Below are 15,530 nucleotides of genomic sequence, written 5' to 3' on the forward strand. Positions count from 1 at the left end.
ATGTGATTAGAATTCTTTCTCCAGTCTTTCAGCCTGTTGCTTTACATTTCATGGAACAACTGAGAAACATTAATGGCATGAAATCAGTCTATAATAGTAGAATATATGTTCCTACCTGTATTTGAAATGGTTCTTCTTTTCTCTTAATGCAGCAGGTTCTTCAGGCTCCCTCATGTCCACACACAGAGAATCAGAATCAGAAGACTTTATTTATCCCTAAGGGGCAATTAACAAACAACAGAGAGAATACAGTGATAAAGCAAAGCTACCCAATAACACTGTGAACCAAAGACTTTATGATAACTTCAAGAGGTTAATAAAGATAAAATAAAAAAAAAAGAACAGAAAAAGGGGCAAGAGAAAAACCTGTCACACCTTGCATTCTAAAGTAATTGTTTCCAAAGCATTTTTTGTCCACCTTTCAATATGATTGTAATCTACAATTACCTTCTTTGAATGTGAACTTGAGTCAGTTCGGAAGTAGGGTTAGCATTAACAATCTCCGGAAATTTTATTTTTTTGTTTCCAACATGATGCGTCATTGGCCCTAAATGATAGCAAGGGGAAGAGCAACCTTTTGTGAAGGGGAAATGAAACGATTAGTGTTGCAAACCACCAATACAAATAAAATACCTGGGAATAAGGAAAAAGTCAGTGGAAACTATTGAAACTGCTACTTTCCTCATTGCTTCTGCTTTATTGGCGACGTCAGCAGCCCTCAGCCTGTTTGCATCATCTGACAGAAGTTGGCTAATACTCGTGCAGTACCACTTTGAACAGGTACTTGGAAACCAAGCATTTCTTTCACATTGAGAAAATGCTCAGGCCATTTTAAAAGAGCATGGGACCTGAAGTGGAGGTAGCAAGACTTTTTCTTTTCCTTTTAACTGTGTGAAACTGTCTGAGAAGATGATAAGGGGGTCCTTTTATGCTACTGGACTATAAACAAAAGAAAATGCAGATCCAGATTCCCACAGATGTGCCTTAATTTAAAGGATTGACAACATGTCTGATGGCATAGAAGCTGCTTTTTGCAGTGGTTAAAATCTTTTTCTTGTGGGCACAACATATGCCTAATAGAGCAGGGCGATATAACATTGTGCATGGAAGTTATATAAAAATGTAACAGTGCAAATGCAAATTCCTTGCTGACAGTTTAACCAAAAGGCATTTCCAGTGGAAACTGGCCAACATATCCTCAGCATAACCATGTAGAATATTCACAAAACTTAAAAAGAGGTTATACACACACAATACGGTAATATTATGTTGAAGCACAGTACGTATCACTCCGCGGGGCTCCTGCCTATGATAGCCGTAATCCTCCGACAATCCATCAAGCGGTGTGGGTTCGTATCATAGCAAAGTCGTACTAAAACAGTTGGCAGATTTTCGAGCGCCGTGTACCACATAAAATCGTTTCAAGGTCAGTAAACACAACCAGAATCCAAGCATAAGGCACACGGGATTATAAGGGGCACTGTCGATTTTCAGAAAAATCAAAGGATTGATTTTAAGTGTATTTTCCAAAAAACACGGTAATAACAACGGCCCGCTAGCATGCTCTACCAAAAATAGTGTTTTGTTGTGTATCTGACGGACTAAAGCTAAACCAGTTCCACACCACTGAAGTTGCAGCATTTTTACAAAACAATTCTGGTTCATCTGTTTCATTCAACGATCCGCTTTCGCCCTTCTCGTTCTCTGTCACCACCGTGCTTTTTCCACCATATGCGTATGAAAACAAAGGCACTGCAAATGCGCGTTTTACCCATATTCTATCGTGATATTTCATTCTCTTACCGTTGCCCAACATTAAACCAGTATTACTGTGAACGGTATGATATAGGGCTGTGCGATATGACAAAAATCTCATATAAGACATTTATCGTCCTGACAACGATATAAATCACAAAAATGTAATATTTTCTGTAAATTCTGTGAATCTCGGGCAACTCGACTTGCGTTTAGTTTTTCCAGCTGGGCGTCCTTTACCTGGATTCCAGTGTTTTAAGTGATGCATGAAACTAGGGCTGCTCGATTATGGCAAAAATGACAATCACGATTATTTTCACTGAAATTGAGATCTCGATTATTTGACGATATTTAATTAACAATAACAATGTATTGAATAATGACTTTAAAGATTGTCAAAAATAATAGTGCAAATACTGATAACAGTGCAAATGTTTGCAATATAAAACATAAATGAAAAATGTAAACATCTATGTTTAGTGAACTTTGCAGTGTTGCTCTGTGGTGCAGCTACGACACCGTAGCAAAGTTTACACAGTGTCTACTTGATCCACGTCTGACTCCGTGAACCCATAATGTTTCCACACCACTGAAGTTTTTTTTTTTACCTCTTTTCAACCAACGGCAGTCACTCTCCTCTCCAAATAACTTCTGCTTAGCTTTCCGAGCTTCCCTCGGGTCCTCTTAATTGTTGTGACGCGTGTTCGAAATGCAGAGCGGTGCGCTCGATTTGCCACAACGGAGAGTAAAGCACGAGGGAGGTGCTAATAATCGGCTCAGTCATTTTTAATGATTGTTGAAAGCCCAGATCGTAATCGAGATTAAAATTCGATTAATTGAGCAGCCCTACATGAAACTATACATTTTTAGACACAAGTTGTAACGGCCACCATTTTCTCTCAAAGTTTGAGTCTAAGGTTAATTTTTTAGCACTTGATGGCTTTTTTTTTTTTGCTTCTCATCCGTAAACTCTCTGCATACTCTTTCATGTGATTCACTTTATTTTGAAAAGTCTCAACAGGATCTTGAGCTTTATTGTGAAAGGTTTACGTGGAAAACAAACAAGCGGACAGCGGAGCCACGCGATGGTTTTACCGTCATTGTTGCTAACGAAAACCGGTAAAAAAAAACAGGCACTTGTCTGCCCATAGTGTATAAGAGAAAGAGAGAACTTTAAGAAGTTAATATAGCCACTAAGGTGACCGTCAAAACGATGAAAAATATTGCTGTAAACAGTTTATTTTACGACATCACAAAACAAACGATAGCATAATAGGAAACGATAGACGTTTTTATATCGTCATCTGATATATCGTTATATCAAACAGCCCTAGTATGATATGGCCCAGCCCTAATGCCTAATGATCACTATCCTATGATCTATAGTGCCTCTTTATTTTATCTTAACCTTAGAGCTCCCAAGTTTGAGAATGAAGGATTTGTGCTTCCCTTCCCTTCTTTTTTTTTTTTTAATTTTTATTTTTTAAATAGGAGAGGTGATTATCCAACTTCTTATCTTCTGAAAATTTGGTCAAAAATTACATGTGCAACATTACAGATGCAGTGGCTTGCTGTGCTGGAGTTTGGGCCCTGCTCATGTGTCTCTTGTTTACATATTTACACAAACCAGTTGCCACACACTGATAGATTATGACTTTATATAAGGGACTGCATTATCTTTTTTCTTCTACACACACGATGAAATATCGCCTTAGCCCCAAAGTGTCTTTTGATGATCTGACACTAAAATGCCTCTGCATTATGCAGTTCAGATGGCAAAGTTGATCAAGCCAACTTATCACCACATGTTGGCTCCAGACAGATGGTTTCTTTCTGCAAAAGCAGTTTATTAGCCACATGATTTTATTCAGCTCTGAGACTGCCACCACCCACACGTCATCTCCGCTCAGCCCACTGATGTGTCATCGTGTTCTTAAGCAAGAATCTGTGGTGGAATGCCGCTCATTGTGATGCACCAGGGTCTGTCACTAAGGTGTGATTGATTGATCAATAATAAATGTCTATCCTGTGAGGCTTTCATACTGACAGAAAATTTGTTCATACAGCTATCAGTGTGCTTTTTTTTGTTTTGCTTTTTTTGTCCATGTTGTTACTGATGAGAGTAGTAAGTGGTGATTAGCTGGACATTATGGACAATGCTGGGCATCCTCTGCACACGGCCATAAACAACCGGAGGAGTCTGTTCAGTGACAGGTTGCTTAATATATATACTGCATAATATAACGATTTCACTCAGCAATTGTGTCTTTACTTGGTGTCCAACAAGAGGTTTCACTCTTGTGCCAGCCCTCAGAGACTCATAGAGGAAGACATAGAGATCATATCAGTTTCCTCTAAGCATTACTGCTCTGACTGACTGCTCTGTTGCCCTATATTGTTACCATGTCCTTTCCTTGTTTAATAGTCCATGCAGGGAATGACCACAGACAACAGTACTGCTGCCAGCTTCTCGCTTCCTCTGCTTCCTCTCCCTCCCCGCTTCCTCTCCTACTTTTTTTTTTCCCTTTCTTTCTTTCCCCACTCAACTGTCACCATGCTCAGGTCGCCCAGGCCTCAGCAGCAGAGTTGAACTTGGTCCGGGCAGCCTGCCTGCTCCCATTTGGGCCACAAATCAGGCTGAAGTCAGCACACACACACAGATACACTCAAACTGTAGGCCCTTTCCCTGCCCACACGTGACAGCCTGCCGCTCTGAGGCCCTGCCACATGCCGCTACTCACAAGCTTGGCACTGTATCCTCTCTTCAGTTCATTTGATGGATAGTCAGATACAGTTATAAAGACCAGTTGGGCCTTGTATTTGCTTTTGGCAGCTGAGGTTTTGTAGTATTTCATGATTTCAGAGGTTGCTTATAGCTGTAAGTAAAAGCTAGGTCACTGTAAAATGTTAACTATAGATGTTATCTATGTCTGTGAGCATTGTACCTACAGAGCCTGCCTGTGTCACTGGGGGATGTGCGATGAGAAAAGACAGAAGACAGCCTGTCTTTAAAGCGTGAGCTCTAATTATCCCCCTGAAAGCTGTAGAGATCAAGCAAGCAGGGGTGAAAGAGCAAGGGAGGAAAGTTTATCGAAAACATTATTTATTTTTATTTTTTTTTTAGAAAAACATCAACACTGGCTTAGAATTGGGTTTAGATGTGTGACATGTACGCCCCCTCCCTCCCAAAACAAAAAACACGATCAGCTGATCAGAATCACAATCAGCTGACGGCCATAAAAATGTTTAGACAACTGAAAGACTTGTTGAAGGCATTTAATTGTACGTACAGAAGGTAATTACTTTGGTAATGAGTAATTACTTTATATTGTGATATATTCATTATAATTCAGAAATAATTTTATATGGACAGTTGTCTTGAATACCTTTTTTTTTTTTTTACCTGATATAAAATACACATTTTGTGTTGTTGCTGATGAAGCTATATTGGCCTTTTTTAAAATTCAGACACTGCACACTGATTGGAGGGGGGGATTTGACTCAAATAAGGTTAAAAGTTAAATGTTTTGAAAAAGTGCAGGTGTATTTACAAGTGTAAAATTGATCATCACTTTTTTTGTGCTTCATGTCCTACTTTTTTTAAGACCCTCTTTGTCCTCGGCTGTCTATCTTTCCACTACATCACAGTAATTTCCCGTCACAAATAGACCCAGATGCTCATAAAATGATGGCCCACTATGATAGATGGTACATTGCTGTTAATTCACTGTCTGGAAAATCTGTGGTGTCACTGGGTTCATTGCCTATTGATTTTCTGAAGAAGGAAAAAAACAAAAAAAAACCCAACGTGCTTTTGTTAGATGATACGGCACCATTAAACTTATTTTCTTTTTGTTTGCATTATGTTGCTCTAATAAATCAGATGCATGCGAGCGTCTTGTCTGGAAGAGTGGCTGTATTTGGGGTATAGAATTATCTTCTCACTTCCTCTTGTGCGAACTTAATAAAAACTGTATCGACCGAGCAACGGGAATACCGCATGCTGTAATAGCAAACTGGGGAATTACTCAAAAGTATAGCCTGTGTGTGTCTCTGTGTGTGTCATAAAATGCAGAAAGTCCCTGCACCCCTGACTGGTGTTTAAAATTTGAGTGGATGGAGAACATTGCTTTTACGTTCACATCAAAGTGTAATTGTAGTGTTATGACAGTTTTTGGTTTCGGTCCTCCTGTTCCTATAAATGTTTTCCCTTATCCACTTCTGCTGGTCTAAACTGCCATGGAGTTACCACTGTCCCGTTATTGACCTTCATGAAGGGCTGAACATCACTGGCATGTTAAGTGATCATGTGAAGGGGCTGTTAGTCGTGTTCCCTCGACAACACACACAGACATTATTGTCCCTCTGCAGGCATTGTCACCAACTTCTGCTTATACAGCCAACCTGCTGAGTGAAAGCGGTGTATATCGATCCATGGCGACACGCTGCTGTAGTGCGTGTGCGAGAGTGTGTGTGTGTGTGTGTGAGAGAGAGAGATAGAGATCGTCCGGGCTTCTCTTAGCTCCAGATCAATACTGTCCTGCTGTCCCCTAGGAGGCTTGATGAGAGCCCAGAGAAAGCGAGAACAACCTTGACTCAGTCTTCCATGGCATCGCATTAAATGAAATGCTACCAACAAGCTCTCTGGTGATTAGCAAGCTTCACATAATGCATGAGCAAAATTAAAAGTAACACTTTCTCTGTTTCTGTAAAGCAGTAGTGAACAGGAAATACAGTCATGTAAGAAGTCTGGAGGCAAGACGGAAGACATGGTTTGCACTTGATGTGTGTGCTTGGCTGCAGATGGTCTGCAATAGGAGTTTATGAGGATATGGGTTTTTGAGGAGTGAGGCTGACAAGATATTATAATATTTTAAAACTATACTGCAGCAAGAACTCAGCCATATAGAGCCATTTCATGTAATAATTTATATAACTTCCATTGCTAAGTGCTGCTGTAATTTTGAGTAATTGTTATGTTACTCTGTTATTTGTCAAAGCACATTTGCTTTTGTATAATTTGCCCTGTTGTTAATACCATATTATACCAAATTTCCCCTTGTGGGACAATTAAAGGATTATTCTATTCTATGCTGCTTTTTATAGCTTCTTTTTAATGTTTAGATTATTTGAGTGATTTAAAAAATACAGGTAGTAGGTCCTGCGTTTTTATATCTTAAAATTTGAATGTGCAGTGAAGTGTTTCATCTACAGATTTACCCACTCGGAACGTTTTCTTTTCATATGGTAAAGAGGCCTATGATATATTTGAATGGTGGAGGGATAATTTGCTTTAGAGTTTAAACTTGGACGGTGTGAATGGTATGTATGCGTACTGTGTACTAAAGAGAAGGGGACAGCAGCACAGCTTAATGGGCTGTCACATCCCTCAGTGCACACCTCAACACACTGACCCACTTTGGCTCTCTGACTTTGGCGCATCTGCGGCATGCTTTTCAAACGCATCAAGCCCCACTTCTGCTAGGCAGAGCAGAAAGCACATGTCTGTACTGAGCATGTAGACCGTGACGAAGAAGAGGTACTGCAGTTTTTATCATAAAGCACAGCGGAGGAGAAAAAGACTTGTTTTCAAATGACTGTGCGCTTCAGAGGAAATGCTTCCATTATTGTTTGCTTGCTAACAAGACCTCCCTTAGAGAGAGAGAGACACACACACACACACACACACACACACACACACTTAATGTTTAATAGTGAGAACAGATTGAGAACCGATGCTCGGCCTGCAGGACTGTTGGGTGTCAAAGAAAAGGCCTTTAGTTCTTTAGACGGAGACTGGCAGGGTTGGCTCAGTGTTTCTGTTAACACTAAATGCTACACAAGTCTCGTGTGATCCTTTATTCAGTCTCACAGCTTGTGACCTTTCCTCGATCACACAGATCCGTGTTGGTCCTGCACATACCCATTGTGCTCATTTCCAACTCCCTCTTTTTATTCTTGGACTTCACTGGAGTAGCTTTACATGATTGTTCTAAAGAACCTTTTTTTGTTTTGTTTTTTTTAAATTTAAATCTTACCTTGAGTGCCCCCCCCCCCCCCCCCCTCCCAGTTTATCCATCGTCTGAAACAAGCCTTTTTAGCCCTGTTCCTATGATAGTTTGCACCTTCCTTTCTTCTTCTTATTGTAAGCATACATACAACAAAAGTAAATAGGACACACATGTGAGTCAACTCTCTGCATGGAGTATTTTAATGCCAGGTGTTTACTGTTTCCATGATGCTGGGCCATCTGGGATGCACTGCTACAGATTTGTCATGTAAGATGTTTTGTGTAAGACACCCGTCTAGAGCAGTTCCATGGGTGTATGGGTACTGTAACAGTTACAGCCACCCCATGTATATATCATATTTTCACCAGATTAAGACGTGGAACTTTCCGTGCTTCTAACGAATGAATGACTAAAATAATCTGATTATCAATAGTTGATAAATTTTCGCCTCTCACTCCACTCCCACAAACTATCACGTGCAGCGCAAACCCTCAGATTTATTTATCTTAGTGTATGTTTGCATTTCTTACTAATCAGTGCTTCCAGCTTGAATATATAATGCTGCCATAAAATAAGGTTGAGGTGAGGATTAAAAGGACAGGAGATGAGCAGTTTAAGCAGGACCTAGGACATGTCCAATGGAGGTCATGGAAGACCTGTTTTCATGGCTGCTGGAGGTAGGAATGTAAAAGGTCAGTGCACGATGTGGAATGCGTCGTCACATGCACAGATACGCTGGCACGTGCATGACGACAACACACACAAAAACACTCGCTAATACGCATTATGCCCTTCAGTACTGAGGCAGCCTGGGCCTTTTGTGTGTGAACTGCAGTATGTGAATGTCAGAAGGTAGTCTGGAATTCAGTGAATACAAGGAGGGAGAGGCAGCCAATTCACAGAGCGAAGTCTGATTGAACGCCACTTGCTATGCAGTCTTATGAGTCACATTTAGCTTAACGACACGTCCTCTTCTGCAAGCTCCAACACGAGTAGTTCTACTTTCTGTCACTCTTCCTCTTCTTATTCCAGTCGTGCCCTCTGCAAGGTTTATACTTGTGATGTTGAGACGTCAGCCCGTCTTGTTCCCCACACACACCTGTGCCTTATTAGTGCGCACATGTTTTTCTGCCAGCTGACATTATAAACATTCCCTGGGCTTGAACCTCAGAAAGCCCAGCATTATGACACGCCTATGTGGAGTTATGTCACCAAACACAGCACATTTCAGCTCAGCTGACTGTCAGGTGTGTCAGACACAAGGACATTTAAATCAGGAGCACCAGCTAGTTGGGATTGGATAGGGTAAGGCAATGAGTCAGATGTGATTGTTAATAGCGGGAGGTGTGGATATCGGAAGAAGCTGTAAAACTAGATGTAAACTAGCTAGGATGGTTATGGTTAAGGAGTTCTAACAGGACAAAATGAGTGACAGCAGATGAGCAGAAACCTGCTGTTATCAGAGGCTGTTTACACTGCTCTGGGTTGATAACACTTTGACTATAACACGCCGAGGACAGATGTGAGAGCTTGTTAAAGCTGTGTACACAGATGCTATTTCTGTCCTCCTAGCACAGAGATGTTTGTATGTATTTATTTATTTTTTATATTTAACGAGCTGTGTGACGCAGGGGGGAAAAACGAAACCCAAGTGAGGCAAACGTTCATTGTCTTATTTATTTGATTTTATGTATTTATTTGGGGTCATGTCTTTATAGGCTTATCTTAGCCAAAGTTTGAAGTTTATTTTGGATTATGGAAATCTTAATGTAGTGTTTGGGAAAGGTAACAAACAGAAATGCTGACTATCGTTATAACCTGGAGGGAATAGGAGATATACCATGCTCCAGTCTAGCTCAAGCTTTTATTGCTTAGCGTAGTGAGACACCTACTGGCTGATGTGAGTTATGGAAAGAGTCTGGAGGCACAGAGGGAGACAGGATTTCCACTGTGTGGGTTTTTACTCGTGTTCAGAACAATCATGGTGCTTTTTGTTCTTTTCCCCCTTATTTCTTTTGTTCCTGTCTTTCACACACAGACAGCAGAGACCAGCCTTGGAGAACGATAAAACTCGATAGACAGACGAAAACAGAACAACAGCCCAACTTCACTTAAAGCATTATGTACATCTGACACCCATCTGGTAAGTGTGGCTTTTTTTTTTTTCTTCTTTAAAGAATGTCTAGCTTTTTACGTTGCCTGAGGATCAATTTAATTTTTTATTTTATTAAGTCTATGAAAAAATAGATTGATGCTTAACCTCACAAGTGATATTTTTAATAAATGTCTAATTTGAACCTAGATAAAAGGGCAACACACACATCGGTATTGGGCCAGGAAATAAGATAATTACAGATGTAGTATTTTTATATACAGCAGAGTCAGACTTGTAAACACAGGCCAGCTATTGCTTCCTGTAGGGTTATGCACTTTGTCAAACAATGTGAGGATAGTTTACATGATATGCCGGCGTTTTGCTGGTATATCTGTCTTGTCTTGTCTCGGCAGAACTGTATAAGGAAGTTAATGGAACAGGCCACTTGATGAAAAGACAAACAAGTAGGCAGTCAGGCTGTTTACACTCACGGACCACAAGCCCCTTTCACAGAAGATCTTTTCCTAATGCTCACCTTAAGCTCCTTCTGTCCCGTCTTTCCTCAAGCATAGTAAAGGCAGACTATAAATGTGCACATCCATATGGTGTGCACAGGCATTCTGGACCAATAGCTGAACCTCACAACCGTTTAACCAGCATTTCTTTACATCATAACTAATTTCGAGAGGGTACATTTTTCCTTGTAGTTGCGACAGTATGTCTAAATCAACCCATTTCAACCAGTAGATGGCGCTCTGTTCGCAAGATGAGCAGTTTGAATGCTGCTATTAATGATCAGGATATCGTGCGCAATTTGCTCACTGTCATATATTTTGTATATGTTTTCTGTCAGAGGGCCGGGCGGGCTTTGCTGTAGCTGAGGATGATGAATGGTCTCCTGCATTAGAGCTAGATGGTGTGGGAATGATGGACCTCCCTAATGGCCAATCCAGTATCTCCACCAGTGCTGCCACAGTCTCTGAGGTAAGGCCTCATCCACGTCAGTGTTTTAAAATGCAGCCTGTGTATAGCTTAACTATGAAAGGTTTTCGTGTATAATTATTATATATTAGTATTAGTCAGCTGACATATTAAATAATAACATTTTAATATATTATGTTTAGTTTTTCTTGGTGTTCATTTTACAAATCTCAAAACCTTACCAACATCACCACTCTTTTTCATTTGGTAATCCAATTCTCAGAAGCCCAGCCATCAGTTTGTGTGTGTGTTTCTGTGTGTGTGACTTCCAGAAGAGCAGCAGCTCAGAATCTCTCAGTGATAAGGCATCTTCAGAGCTGAAGAAGAGTTTTGACGCAGTTGTGTTCGATGTGCTGAAGGTCACTCCTGAGGAATATGCAGTAAGTGAATTTTCTGCGTTTCTGTTACAGTCTCTTCTTTTCTGATTAACCTGCATAAATGAGGGGTTATAAATGTGCATATAAGCAAAAATCCGATGTGCTGACTTAAGACGGGAGGAGATGGGGTGATGGAGGGGGAAATGGGGTCAGAGTTTGCATCAGTAATAATTGATGATGTCTGGCAGTGGCAAGCAGCTGCTGACAGTTCCCACAGCTGCCTCTGCCCCATTTTCAGTGACTTCAGTGTCATCTTTGGAAAAATAATAATACTAGTAAAAAAAGAAACTCAGAACAATGTCACATTTTTGTCGAACTAGCTTTACCTTACAGGATATTCACATGAAAAGAACATAATCTTTTGAACGTCTGCAAGCTTTTTTTAAATACGTGTGCTTGTCTTGTTGTGTCCCATTCCACCACAAGAGGTCACTCTTGGTCTTATTTAATCAATCCCTGTTATATTAATGTCTTTCAAGGTGGTGTCAGGTAAGTAAAGGAGTCTTAGGAGTAATGGGTTGTGCATTATCACAAGCCCAATTTAAAAAAACAAAACAAGGAAAATCAGCATTTCAGTTGTTGAATTGTTATTACATAAACCTTCTTTATGACAGCATGGAACTTAGAGGAATTGTGACAAACGTTAGTTTGTGTAAATATTTCAATTTGACCAAAGTATATCTAACAGGTGCCTTTTTGCTCTCCTTCAGGGCCAGATTACACTCATGGATGCTCCTGTGTTCAAAGCCATCCAGCCAGAGGTGAGCAGTTAATGTGGAGAGGAAAAACGATGTTAACGGAATGACAATTATTTAAACTGAGTGGGAGGACTCAAGGGAGCTTTTTGCTTTACTGATGAGCAACTTTCAGTCCTTTGGGGCATTTGAAATCTTTAAAAACGTTTTCACATATATATTGTTGAAAATGTAAGACTGCACTCTCTGTCAGCAATTTAATTTAAGCAAATTTGTGGCATTGTGCATGTTAGCTAACTTGGGTTAAGCGTCAGGTTTACTTGGCTTTTATAACTTCAGAAGACACTTGAGTACCTTGTTCAACAAATGAACTTGTGCCCTTTGTTGATTATAATAAATAACTTCATCTTAGACTTAAGCATTGCCATATTTAGTTTCTGACATTCACTTAGTTTAGAATAGCAATTTGAAAAAAGGTGCATCAAAACTAGCAGTGGCCATTTAAGTGAAACGTGAAGACAGTAGACAGGTTTCTAAGAGGGGTGTAGCAGCTGGATCAGTTGTATTCAAAGCCAACCAAAACGAGTACACAAATACAACACGAATGTGCTAATTTTATTCACTGAAAGATAGAAATATTACTTCATCACAGATAGAGCTCAGTGAGTTAAAACCCTGTAGTAGTAACCAGTATTTCTAGTGGATGACTGGAAAAAAGTAGTCTACTAACAAATCCAAGAGATTTGTGCCATGAACTGAAGGGTGTGTGTAAAGAGATGACTGAGATAAAGAAAAAGACCTGTGATAAAAAGGCTAGTCATAATATTCTAATTTGTCGATATTTTTTGCCTAATTTGGAGTCGGACACTTGGCCAGTGTGTCAGTGTATTCCAAAGAGCAGCGGTATTCCTGTCATCAGTCATGCTCCTGCCTCTGGTTTGCATTTTCATGTTGTTTGGGGTCACTGGCCCGTTGCAATATCAGTCCCTCTCTACAAAAATAGATCCAGGGAGTGCTGATTGTCATGGGCTTTCCTCCACAGATGCCTGACCACAAACTTGTTGAAATTTTATGGAGCACTTAAACTCAGACTGCCAAGTGCTTTGGGTCATGGTCAGATCATGCTGGGATAACATGGGTTATTAGGTTTTGTGCAAACTTGAATCCATCTAAGTTCAAGTGCAAACTGTCATCAAGGAGAAGGGGACAGAGCAAATCTGAACTCGGTGTGCATTTTTAGAAACATTTTAAAGCTTGTTATTTGTCATGATAAACTGATTAATAAATTAAAAATGAACGTAGGAAATTACGGTGGTGGCCAAGGTAACTTCTTTGTACATACGAAGTTTCTCCATTGGTGCCCCCAGACTTTTAAACCACATTATACATTAGGAATTCCCCCTTGCCATGTTTTTCCTTTTCCCTTTCATACATAGGGTACATGTGGTTTATGTCTAACTGTCATGTTTTGCAATAGTAAGCCACTGTGATCACAGCTCCCACGCTTTGTCATATGTCAGTTATGCGAAAAAAGGCCATCTGTATCTCGCGTATTCTTGCACACCTTTTCTGTTGTGAACGTTAGACCTCATGATTTGCCCCTGTTGGCTGTCAGGCCCTTTCCTGACAGACATGGATAACCTATGTTTAAGGTTGACCGCAGTGATCTTATAAAAACTGCATACAGACCACAAGCACATTGTAGCGTGGCTTAGTCTGACTCCTGCTGTGGCATATGTGCAACATTTGCATTTCTAACAGCTCATAACCTTTCTGGCCTGATATCAAGCCACGTTTTAATGAATTAGGCTTCATATAGTACAACATGCCCTTTTGCGTCTTGCAAATAGTTTGTGTTTGAGCAGTGGAAAAAGGGAAAAGAACAGACGGAAGTTCCTTAGTAGAAGCAGGCTTTGTCTGTCGTGTTTGGTTTGTTGTGAAGTACCTTGCAGACTGACGTGAAGTGGGAACGAAGGGAAAGTGAACTAGAGGCATTTGGAAAGGAGCCACTGCCCTGATTGAAGAGGCGTGCTGAGAGGGTGATGAATGCCGTAGTGTACCATATGTAGAGTGACCCAGCAGGATCTTGGCAGGTGGTAGAGTGGACTGGTAAGGCTTTTTATGCTCTCACTGTGCTTTTGTTTCAGGAAACTTGCTGAAAAAAAAAAAAAAGTACATGTCCATGCTTGAACAGAACTGAGAGTTTCCAGTGCTGTCAACCTTCTTTCCCTCCTCACAGACACATGATGGAGGAAAAAAACCAAGCGTGTGTGTTCAGGCACTCCTGCCAGTTCGCTCTGTTCACTGGCCAAATAGGAAACTGTTAAATTACTTTTTTTTTTTTTTCTTAAGTTGTGTAATCTTGCCTTTTTTTTTTTTTTTTTTTTTCTTCCCCCAAACCTACGCTCCTCAAAAAAATTAAAGGAAAAGTTTTTAATCGATGTATAGCATGAACTCGATTAAACATCTGGGATATCGATCTGGTCAGTTAAGTAGCAGAGGGGGTTGTTAATCTGTTTTAGTGTTAATGAAATTAACAGCAGGTCCACTAGACACAACACCCAAAAAAGGAATGCCTTTACGGGTGGCGGCCACTATCATTTTTTTCCTTTCTCATCTGTTCTGAGTGTTGACTAGTTTTGCATTTGGCTAAAGTCAGTGTCGCGAGGCGCTCAGGTACTCCAGCTCCCCAGGACGGCACATCAATATTCAGTTTATCGCCAGAAGGTTTGCCGTGTCTCCTGGCATGGTCTCAAGAGCATGGAGAGAGGCAGTTACTCTAGGAGAGCTGGACAGGGCTGTAGAAGGTCAAAACCCATCAGTGGGACGGTTTCTGCCCCTTTGTTCAATGGGGAACAGGATGAGCTCTATAAAATGACCTCTAGCAGGGCACTAGCATGTTGTACGTGCCCGTCTGCACTAATTGCTGGATCTCATCTGCCCTTTAAACTTAAATTTCCTTTTTATGGAACAGGACAGAGTTGCAAAGAGCCAAATTTGGCGAGAGATGACTCAATACTCTGTGCCAGTGCATGACGGCTTAATGACCTATGCCACAATTCCAGTACTTTGGAGTAAAGGTTCTACCTGAAATGTCTCAGGATGTAGAAAACGGCTGTTTACATTCTGGTTCGTAACCACAGACCCAGCTCTCTTATCTCATCATCTGTCATCACAAGTGATTCTCAGTGGGTCAGGTTGACCCAGCCTTCCCTTTAACTCGATGTTTTCTCCTTGGGCAAGTTCAATGGAAATGTGCACTTGGTGGTGATTGTGTTCCAGGGAGAGAACTAAACCTAGCGGAAGCATCTGAAGTTGTATCGATGTGCAGAAGGAAATTACTTTAAATGGTGCATTTAAAGCAAAATGCTTTGATTTAATTTTTTTAAAAATTTAATTTCCTATAGATGTCTTTATGGCAGTTTTTACATTAGATAATCCAAGCTTGTCCAATAGCAGTTTCATGGTTGAGCTGCTCTGTTCTTCCAGTCCTGCACTTAATTAACTAATAACTTCCCTAACTACATTAAATTGGCTGAAATGACCATAAAGTAGCTGTGACTTGACCTTTTGGTGTTTGTGTTCTAGCTTTTTTGCTTTCCTCTCTCCATAAACA

The 15,530-nt window shown here is 40.4% G+C and overlaps 1 protein-coding gene across 2 annotated transcripts in view; it reads left to right on the top strand.

Annotated features, from left to right (window-relative positions):
* The window catches only part of ralgps2 (Ral GEF with PH domain and SH3 binding motif 2), a 67,511-nt gene that overhangs the window by 12,428 nt on the left and 39,553 nt on the right, over positions 1–15,530 (top strand). For both annotated transcript variants that reach the window (XM_026158733.2, XM_026158735.2), the window contains exons 2-5: positions 9,805–9,909; positions 10,715–10,845; positions 11,115–11,222; positions 11,930–11,980. In XM_026158733.2, the coding sequence (XP_026014518.1) occupies positions 10,786–10,845; positions 11,115–11,222; positions 11,930–11,980 (219 nt within the window). In that variant the 5' untranslated portion in view covers positions 9,805–9,909; positions 10,715–10,785. The remainder of the gene's footprint in view (positions 1–9,804; positions 9,910–10,714; positions 10,846–11,114; positions 11,223–11,929; positions 11,981–15,530) is intronic.

This window comes from Astatotilapia calliptera, chromosome 23 (assembly GCF_964374335.1).
Source record: "Astatotilapia calliptera chromosome 23, fAstCal68.1, whole genome shotgun sequence".
Taxonomy (NCBI): Eukaryota; Metazoa; Chordata; class Actinopteri; order Cichliformes; family Cichlidae; genus Astatotilapia; species Astatotilapia calliptera.